The sequence below is a fragment of the Carlito syrichta genome, unplaced genomic scaffold, assembly GCF_000164805.1.
Source record: "Carlito syrichta isolate Samal-C Ts95f unplaced genomic scaffold, Tarsius_syrichta-2.0.1 Scaffold314155, whole genome shotgun sequence".
Lineage (NCBI taxonomy): Eukaryota > Metazoa > Chordata > Mammalia > Primates > Tarsiidae > Carlito > Carlito syrichta.
The window spans coordinates 326,784-336,690 of record NW_007258251.1 but is presented as its reverse complement, the minus strand read 5'-3'; the positions used below and the strand labels follow the sequence as shown (position 1 = coordinate 336,690).

Here is a 9,907-nt window from a genome sequence, read left to right as displayed (position 1 = left end):
CAGCCTCCCAAAGGCACGGGATTACAGGCTGAGCCACTGAGCCCGGCTAATATTTTTTAAATTAATGCACTAAGTTATGAAAACCAAGCACACCGAGATGTTTTAAAGATGACCACTCTGAGCCAGGCTCGGTGGCTCAGCCTGTAATCCCGCGCTTTGGGAGGCTGAGGTGAGTGGATTGCCTGAGCCTGCGGGTTCGAGACCCGCTTGTGCAGGCGAGACCTCATCTCTACAATACATCAAAAAATTAGCCGGGCGTGGTAGCGCGCCTATAATTCCGGCTACTTGGAAGGCTGAGGCGGAAGGATCGCCGGAGCCCAGCAGGTCGAGGCTGCAGTGGCCGGGAGCGGCCACTGCACTCCAGTCTGGGCGACAGAGTGAGACTCCAACTCCAAAAAAAAAAGATGACCACTCTGTGTTATTCTTTTTCACTGAAATGTGGTATTGATGATGCCGTATCCTCGTTAGGAAGGGACAGAGTGTGTGCAAGTGGCCCCAGCACCAGGGAAGTCTGATTATGCAGGAGTAGGGGACAGGGCCAGGAGGTCGTCTATGATTTTGAAGTCATTGTACATTATCGTAGTGTTTGATACAGGACTGCCATTTGAATTGAACTGTCCCTGTCTACTCTTCTTCTTCAGTGATAGGAACAGTCCATGCTGTAAAAACTGTCAGTTTGAGACTGCCCAGAAGAAGTGCCAGGAGGCTATTAATGCTACTTGCAAAGGCGTATCTTACTGCACAGGTAACATGCTCTTGTTGCTTCTCTGGGAATGCTGTGGCTCAAGTGGCTATGTGTGTGTTTGAAAAGCAAGATCATGTATTGTTCAGGTGAAAGCAGCCGTGTTTTTAGCCTCACTTGCAGAGTTGAGTTTCTGGCATTCAGGCATGCGCCACTACACCCAGCTAATGTTTTGATTTTTTGTAGAGAGGCGGTCTCGCTGTATGGCCCAGGCTACAACCCATTTTTTAAAAATTTCTCTTTCATTCCTATCACTCTCTTTCCCTTCATAGACATCTTTTCTACTGGGGGATGGTATTTGCCTGGATATGTATTTATCCTTGAAAGATAATGTAGTGTTATTTTGTGCGTGTGTGGCTTTTTTTTTTGAGTTGGAGTCTCACTCTGTCACCCAGGCTGGAGTGTAGTAGCACGCTCACGGCCACCGCATGCTCGACCTGCTGGGCCAGGCGATCCTTCCACCTCAGGCTTCCAAGTAGCTGGAATCACAGGCATGTGCTATCGCCCCCAGTTAATTTTTGATTTATTATAGAGAGAGAGGTCTCGCCATGTTGCTCAGCCTGGTCTTGAATCCCTGAGCTCAGGCAATCCTCTCGCTGCCTCCTCCCAAAGTGCAAGGATTACAAGCTTGAGCCACTGTGCCAGGTGTACTATTCTTATATTTTTCTAAATTTCTGTCTCTCTCAGTTGGTTGGTTTGGTTTTCTAATACTTTTATTGATACATAATTGACATACCATGCAATTCACCTATTTAAAGAGTACAATTAAATAATTTTTAGTATATCCAGAGTTGTATACCAATCACTATAATCACCTTTAGAACATTTACATCGTTCCAGAAAGAATCCTTGTGTCTTTTATTTATTTGTTTGTTTGTTTGTTTGTTTATTTTATTTTTGAGTCAGAGTCTCACTCTGTATTGCAGGCTGGAGTACAGCGGCATGCTCATGGCCACCGTAGTCTCAACCTGCTGAGCTCAGGTGATCCTTCCACCTCAGCCTTCCAAGTAGCTGAGACTACAGTTGTATGCCACCACGCCTGGCTGATTTTTTTATTTACTGTAGAGATGAGGTCTCACCAAGTTGCCCAGGCTGGTTTCAAACCCATAGGCTCAGGCAGTCCTCTCACCTCGACTTCCCAACGTGCTGATATTATTGGCATGAGCCACCTTGCTGGCCACCTTGTATCTTTTAGTTGTGAGCCTCTAATCCTCCCATTTCCCACAACTCAAAGTAGCCACTAACCTACTTTCTGTAGCTATGGCTCTGTCTTTTCTGAGCATTTCATATCAGTGGAATCATACAATATGTGATCTTTTTTTGCCTGGCTTCTTTCAGCAAGCATAACATTTTCAAGGGTCATCTGTGTTGTAGCATGTATGTATTTCATTTATTTTTACTGCTGAGTAATATTCAGTTGCATTGGCTACACCACATTTTTGTTTATTCATTCATTAGTTGATAGACATTTGGGTTGTTTCCACTTTTGGGCTATTAAGAAAAATGCTGTTGTAAACATTTGAGTGCAGGTTTTTGTGTGGACAGTTCCCTTGGGTCTACCCTCAGGGGTAGAATTGCTGGGTCACATGATAACTGTATCCTTCACCTTTTGAGGAACCGCCGGGTTGTTTTCTAAAGTGGCCTTAGCCATGTGTGGGAGTTCCGGTTTCTCCTCATTCTCGCCAAAACCCGTTATTATCTATGTTTTTTATTGTAACCTTCCTTGGTTTTATGATCAGGATGCAAACAGAAAGTTGGAAGTGTCTGTGAATGTGAAGTTGTCTTATTTTGGTTTTTCCTTTGCTTCTTAAATGTGCATTTTGTAATATTTTGCTCATGATGTTTATTTTCTGGGATCTGTCAGTATCACATTATTATTATTATTTTTGATTTGTTGTAGAGATGAGGTCTCGCCAAGTTGCCCAGGCGGGTCTCGAACTCACGGACTCAAGGCAATTCACTCACCTCGGCCTCCCAAAGCACGGGATTATAGGCTGAGCCACTGAGCCCAGCCAGTATCACATTATTTTACCAAATGTTTGGAGCTTGAATATCTCAGTCAAGCTTGCTTTATTTATTTATTTATTTGCTTGTGTTGAGTCTCACTCTGTCACCCAGGCTGGAGTATAATGGCATGCTGTTCATGGCCACCGCAGCCTAGACTTGCTGTGCTCAAGCAGTCCTGCCTCAACCTTTCAAGTAGCTGGAATTACAGGCACCTGCCACCACACCTGGCTAATTTTTGATTTATTGTAGAGACGAGGTCTCGCCATGTTGCTCAGTGGTCTGGCCAGGAACATTGTCTCATGCTTGTAATCCCAGCACTTTGGGAGGTGAGAGGATTGCCTGAGCTCAGGGGTTTTAGACCAGCCTGGGCAACTTGGCAAGGCCTCGTCTCTATAATAAATTAAAAAAAAAAAAATTAGCCAGGCATGGTGGTGAATGCCTGTGGTTCCAGCTGCTTTGGAAGGCTGAGGCAGAAGGATCGCCTGAGCCTAGCAGGTCGAGGCTGCGTTGGCCATGATTGTTCCACTGCACTTCAGCCCGGATGACCGAGTGAGACTCCAACTCTCAAAAAAAAAAAGGCATTTTCTAGCTGTGCTCAGTCTTAATAATAATAATAATAATACAGATTTAGAAAGATGTTTTCTTTTAAATAAGCATAAGCAAAAGAATTTGAAAAAATGTATTTGTTCTTGTCAAAAAGCCTTTTGTTCCCTTGATGTTTTATACAAAGTAGCAACTAGCAGAGAGTAATCTCATAATGAGGAAACCAACATTTCACAGCCAGCAGCAGCATCACCTGGGAACTGGTTAGAAATGGAAGTTCTCAGTCCCCTCTTGGAGTGACTGCACCAAAAACTGGGGATGGAGCCCAACAATCTGTTATATAACATCCTGTCAGGTGATTTTGATGCATGCTAAACTTTGAGGACCATGTTAAATAGACCAGGCACTACCTTTTTGACATCAGGGACCAGTTTCGTGGAAGACAGCTTTTTTGTGGACGGGGGTGGGGGGAATGAGCAGGCAAACTCATAAGGAGTGACAACCTAGATCCCACACATGCGCAGTTCACAATAGGGTTCACGCTCCTGTGAGAATCTCATGCCACTGACAGGAGGCAGAGCTCTGCTCACTTCCTGCTGTGTGACTTGCTCTGCTCACTTCCTGCTGTGTGACTTGGTTCCTAACAGGCCACAGACTGGTACTGGTCTGTGGCTCAGGTGTTGGGAACCCCTGAAATAGGCAACACTTTATTATTTTGAGACAGGGTCTCCCTTTTTTGCCTGGGCTGGAGTGCAGTGGCATGATCCCAGCTCACTGTAGCCTCGACCTCCTGGTCTAAGCGATCCTCCCACCTCAGTCTCCTGTGTACCCAGGACTACAGGCACATACCACCATGCCTGGCTATTTTTTGTAGAGATATGGTCTCACTATGTTGCCCAGGCTTGTCTCTTAACACCTACGCTCAAATGACCCTCCTGTCTCATCCTCTGAAATGCTGGGATTACAGGTCTGAGCCACCGCACCAGGCTAGATGATACTGTTTTAAAAATTATTTTCCTATATGTCTGATACTCTGATTTTGGTCTTTTAAGAATAGATGTTCAGCCAGGCTCGGTGGTTCAGCTTGTAATCCCAGCACTTTGGGAGGCCGAGGCGAGTGGATTGCCTGAGCCTGCAGGTTTGAGACCAGCCCAGGCAACTTGGCAAGACCTCATCTATACAATAAATATTTTTTAAAAATTAGCTGGACGTGGTAACGCGCGCCTATAGTTCTGGCAACTTGGAAGTCTGAGGCGGAAGGATCGCCTGAGCCCAGCAGGTCGATGCTGGGGTGGCTGTGAGTGTGCCGCTGCACTCCAGCCTAGAGGATAGTGTGAGACTCCAACTTAAAAAAAAAACAGATATCCAACAAATATTTATTGAGCATTTTTTGATGTATCAGGGCAGTATCATACAAGAAAAATACAATTATGATCCACAGTATAAACTTTCCTTAAGCTCACTGGATGTGTTACATAGCTTGCTTTCAGTAGTAGTTAGTTTGTTAAATGCCTGTCTGTTGAAAGTGTGAATACCTAGCGCCCATGAAGGGTCTTATGAAATCAGAGGCAAAGTGCTGAGTGTCTGATAGGCACTAAATAGTAAACCACTGCTTTTGTGTGAAACAGGCTAGATTTCTTTAAGTTCTGCTTCATTGCTCCAGAGCTCAAGTCAGAATTATTTTGATTGGCTCCAGTTTTCAGCTGAAAAGCCAGTTCAGAGCTCTGGATATAGTCCATTGCTTTCATATAGTTTTTTAAATTTTTGTTTTCTTCTTCTTGTGTTGACTTTTGACTGTTTGTGCTGTTCATTTTGAAGCATGAGTCCCTCATTTCATCCTGTCTTTTCCCAGTTCGATATTCTTTGGTAGCTTTTCTTTGGCTTTAAAAATCATTGATTTACTCAAGAAATATTTGTAGTATACCTACAAAATCATAGGGATTGGACATAAGTTGATTCTTTAACAGATTTGATCTTTGCTGTTCTGGAGCTTTCCAGTCTAGTGGACGGGAAACAGAAAACAGCCGGAGATGAGCTACAGGACATGTGTAGTGAGGGAGAGACAGAGCATACGTGACAGTGGGTCACGAAAACAGGGGCCACACCCAGTGAGACAGCATTCGCAAGGATGTCCCAGAAGAGGAAACCTTTGAAGCAAAACTCGGATTACGAGCAAAGCCAGCTGGTCCCCCCAGACGAGTGGAAACATGAGCATTGCAGGTGAAAGGAATAGGCGAGGAAGACCTGGGAGTGTGGGAGGGGCCAGGCTGAGGCTGAGCCGGGGGTTGTGTGCCATGACGGCAGGCAGGCCGTCAGGCACTCTTTTCGGCCTTCCTGGGGGTTTGCATTCTAGTCTGCGTCATGGCACGAGTTTCATTAGTGATAATAGTGCTGTACACATTGCCTGCCTGTGTGTGTGTGTGTGTGTGTGTGTACAAAATACATTATGTATTTTTGTGTGTCTTATGTTTCCCAATAAACATGTTTAAGACAATTCAGGAACATTTGAAGCAGTGGCTGTGAGGAGCGATGGGGGAGAGCGTGCATGCACACAGTCGGGGCCTTCAGAGGATCGGGCCTCCAGTATAGTTTGGCACACAGGCACTCCCTGAATGCTTTTTGCTGGTGAGAGGCAGGCTGCTGTCCTTGCTCTGTGGGTCACTTCTTGCTGTGACAAGGTGCTTACTTCTTTTGTGAGAAGCCGTGCGTCATGCAGGTCTGGTGAACCGGTGTCTCTGTGTGCTGACTGGTGTTTGCTTCCAGGTAACAGCAGTGAGTGCCCCCCTCCGGGAAATGCTGAAGATGACACGGTTTGCTTGGATCTCGGCAAGTGTAAGGATGGGAAGTGCATCCCCTTCTGCGAGAGGGAGCAGCAGCTGGAGTCCTGTGCTTGTGACAGTGAGTGCAGTTTCATGCTCAGTCCTGCCGCAGAAGAACTCATGGCCAGCTGGGCGTGGTGGCTCATGCCTATCATCCCAGCACTTTGGGAGGTGGAGGCGAGAGGATTGCCAGAGGCCAGGGGTTTGAGACTAGCCTGGGCAGTTTGATGAGACCTCGCCTCTACAATAAAGCAAAAAATTAGCCGGGCATGGTGGCACACACCTGTGGTTCCAGCTACTTGGAAGGCTGAGGCAGAAGGATCACCAGAGCCCAGCAGGTCAAGGCTGTGGTGGCAGCCTGGGTGACAGAGTGAGACTCTGACTCAAAAATTTGAAAAAAAGAACTCATGGGCTTTGTCTGCCAGTCTCTGTCCCTCCATTTGGAGGTGGATCAGCTGCTCACTGCTGGTCAGGCAGTGGTGAGAACCACACAAGGGGCAAGGGGATGTGGGGAAGTCAGTAGCATTCAGACATCTCTGCATTCAGATTCTGGCTCTTCCATCATAGCTGTGAAACTGTCCTGTTGGTCTTTCTCTTTTTTTTTTTTTAAAGTAAGATTCTGTCTCTGTTGCCCAGGGTGCAGTGGCATGCTCATGGCCACTGCGGCCTCAACTTGCTGGGCTCAGGCAATCCGTACGCCTTAGCATTCCAAATAGCTGGAGCTACAGGCACACGCCACCACACCCGGCTAATTTTTTGATTTATTGTAGAGATGAGGTCTCACCAAGTTGCCCAAGCTGGTCTTGAACTCCTGGACTCAGGCAATTCTCTTGCCTCTGCCTCTCCAAGTGCTGGGATTACAGGCTTGATCCACCACGGCCGGCAGCCTTTCTTCTTACTACGTTTTCAGGCGATGTGGCGGGAACTTACTCAATGACAGAGAGAACATATAAGCGATGGTGCATAATGGAAGTGGGAGTCCACGCCCCTTTAGAGTCCTCAGGGATGTTTCCGAAGAGAAAACCTTTGGGTCAAGCCCAAATTATGAGGAAAACAACGTCAGGAGGGTGTAGGTGTAGGAGGGGATTTTGTTGTGGCTGAGTGGGGGTGGAGGTTGTCTGCTCCTTCCTGTCTCCCTATCATGCAAGCCCTGAAAGCAGCGGGAGCTGGCTACTTCCTGCTGGTATTGACCAAGGCTCCTCCTTCAGGAACTCAACCAGAAATGCCTGATCCTAGGATCTTTGCCCGTTAGATCAGGATTTTTGCCATGTCCATAAGGCGGGGTCTGCTCCTTTCTGATCTCTGCCAGAGCAGCCTGGGCCAGGAACCTCTCCCATGTTGACCTTCTGGTTGACCTTAGGTTTCCACATTAGTTTTGGTATCTCTGGGTCTGAGGAGGGCTTCGTGGACTGGTCAGGGGCTGGCTGCACTCTGAGCTTCTCTCCCCACTTCAGCCATGGAACATATGATGAGAGGGGTCTGTGACTTTCAAAATAAACACAGAACCCAGTAAAACTCATTGGGATGGGAGCTCACCATACACAATGAAGTAAGAGGCTCTTACAGGTAGAATAGCATGTAAATAAAGAAGGCAACACATAATAGTTGCCCAATAGATAACCTGTAGTGGCAAGAGACTTAGGGTGTCCTGGAAGGACAAGCGTGCTCAAGGAATATCTGATAAATTAGTGAGTGATGGAAAGGTTTTGGTTTTGCTTGTTCTAGTTTTCTTTCTTCTCCTAAGTGCAAACATGCACTTTCCCCCAGGTCACAGACAGTTCTCTGAGTTACACTGGCAGCGTAGTTTTCTGGTGTTTCTGGCATTCTTTGTGCCCGCATGGCTCATGGATGCCCAGCTGGTTTACTTTACCCCCTGAACTGTCAGAGCTGGTCTTGGTGGACAAGTGGTAGAGCTTAGGCTCATCCTCATGCCCTGGGATCACCCAGCTCCACACCTGCAGGCAGACAGTTCTGTCACAGCTGCTGTGGCCCTGGAGGAGCCAGTGTCGGCCCTACAGGGTGCATTCCAGCCTGAGAAGCCAACGATTTTGAAAGCGGCAGCGTGACAAGGATGTTGGGACAGAGGGAAACATTTAGAAGAGCATTACGAAGGGCTTGAAGTAGAATAATGTGACTTTGAAGAAAGGCTTTTAATCTATACACTTTTCTCTGTAAGGTTTTCTAACCTTGTGGCTCTGTAACTGAGGGAGTGTGAGTTCAGAAACCACTCACTGTGGTGACTACAGATAGTGTGAGCTATTATTTCAATATGTGTGATTTCTTGCCTCTTTGGGGTCTTGGCCAGGGAGGAAAGAAGAGGAGGGAGGAGAGCCAGGTCTGCGAAGGTTCCAGCTGTCGATGCATGTTCTCTGTTTCAGAAACTGACAACTCCTGCAAGGTGTGCTGCAGGGACCTTTCTGGCCGATGTGTGCCCTACGTCAATGCCGAACAAAAGAACTTATTTTTGAGGAAAGGAAAACCCTGTACAGTAGGATTTTGTGACACGACTGTGAGTTTTTATTCATGTGCAGCTTTTTCTGTAATAGCCAGATGGGACATTTTTACGTTGTAAGTGCTTGATTTTGCAAATGGAAGGAAATCAACACAAACGCGGCTACAATCCTTCTAGCCCGTTGTTTGTGTTTTAGTTATTATGCATGGGTATGACTGAGGAGGAAAGCTAAGTGCTTTCAAGTCTCTGGCACTTCTGCTCTCCATAGCAGGAGACTGATCCCAGAGACTAGGAAGGCCCCACGGGAGGGGGCTTTGTGGTAACGGTGCTTGGTTTCTAGGTGACTTACAGAATTGGCTAAGATTGCAAAACTATTCAAGGTGTGATTTTGAAACAAGTGCTGAATGCATAGGAGAGACCTGGAAGGCTGCCTAACTTACCCAAGGTGACTCTCCAGTCCTCTACAGAAGCATGCTTCTTCTCATGTAAAGCAATGGAGAGCGTTTCAAGGCTTAGGGAGGCTTCTCAGGGCATCTGGTTGTGTTCTTTTCTGTCCACTGTGTGTGTGATCAGTATGCTCCTTACTGAATGTCCCGTCTTTGGCAAACTGGTTTTCTTGAGTTGGTCTCCTGGTAATTCTAAATTCAATTGTAAAAATGAAATTATGAAAGTGTCAGTGACAATATGTTCTACTTTCTTGGGTACTCATTATACTGAAGTTACTGCCCTATGTCAAAGATGGGACCTAAATGTTTGATTGTAGTGAAGTGCTTTCCATGTCAGTTATTTTTATGAAGCCACATCTCTTCTAAGTGCATTGTGTTGAGGGATAATACTGTATGTTTTTTCATCACAGGGTAAATGTGAGAAACAAGTACAGGATGTAATTGAACGATTTTGGGATTTCATTGACCAGCTTAGCATCAATACTTTTGGTAAGTGATTTCCCCAAATGGTTTACTTAGAACAGAGCTGATTTCTGGAATGACATTAGAAAAGTGTGGTTTCAGAGTGAAATCCTCTAATCGTGCAAAAGATGGAAATACCCATCGTTTTTGTGAGGAAACAACTTTGGTGGCTAGGATAAAATGAACTCATTATAGATTTGTCCCTGTGTAGCTTAATGCATAAATTTTCCAAATGAGAGAAATAAATTCTTAGGCAACTTCTTGGCTTCTTTCTTTACTATAAAATGTACATGTGATAGCATAAGTATGGTTCAGTTCTATAAACGATGAATCTGAATGCTGCTTGATATAAGAGTTGTTTATTTAAAAGTTGCTCTTGCCGGGCTCGGTGGCTCAGCCTGTAATCCCGCGCCTTTAGGAGGCTGAGGTGAGTGGA

The 9,907-nt window shown here is 45.9% G+C and overlaps 1 protein-coding gene across 2 annotated transcripts in view; it reads left to right on the top strand.

Annotated features, from left to right (window-relative positions):
* Window positions 1–9,907, top strand: part of ADAM17 (ADAM metallopeptidase domain 17) — a 59,769-nt gene that overhangs the window by 46,126 nt on the left and 3,736 nt on the right. For both annotated transcript variants that reach the window (XM_008071191.2, XM_008071192.2), the window contains exons 13-16: window positions 642–745; window positions 6,056–6,190; window positions 8,490–8,620; window positions 9,420–9,498. In XM_008071191.2, coding sequence (XP_008069382.1) covers window positions 642–745; window positions 6,056–6,190; window positions 8,490–8,620; window positions 9,420–9,498 — 449 coding nt within the window. The remainder of the gene's footprint in view (window positions 1–641; window positions 746–6,055; window positions 6,191–8,489; window positions 8,621–9,419; window positions 9,499–9,907) is intronic.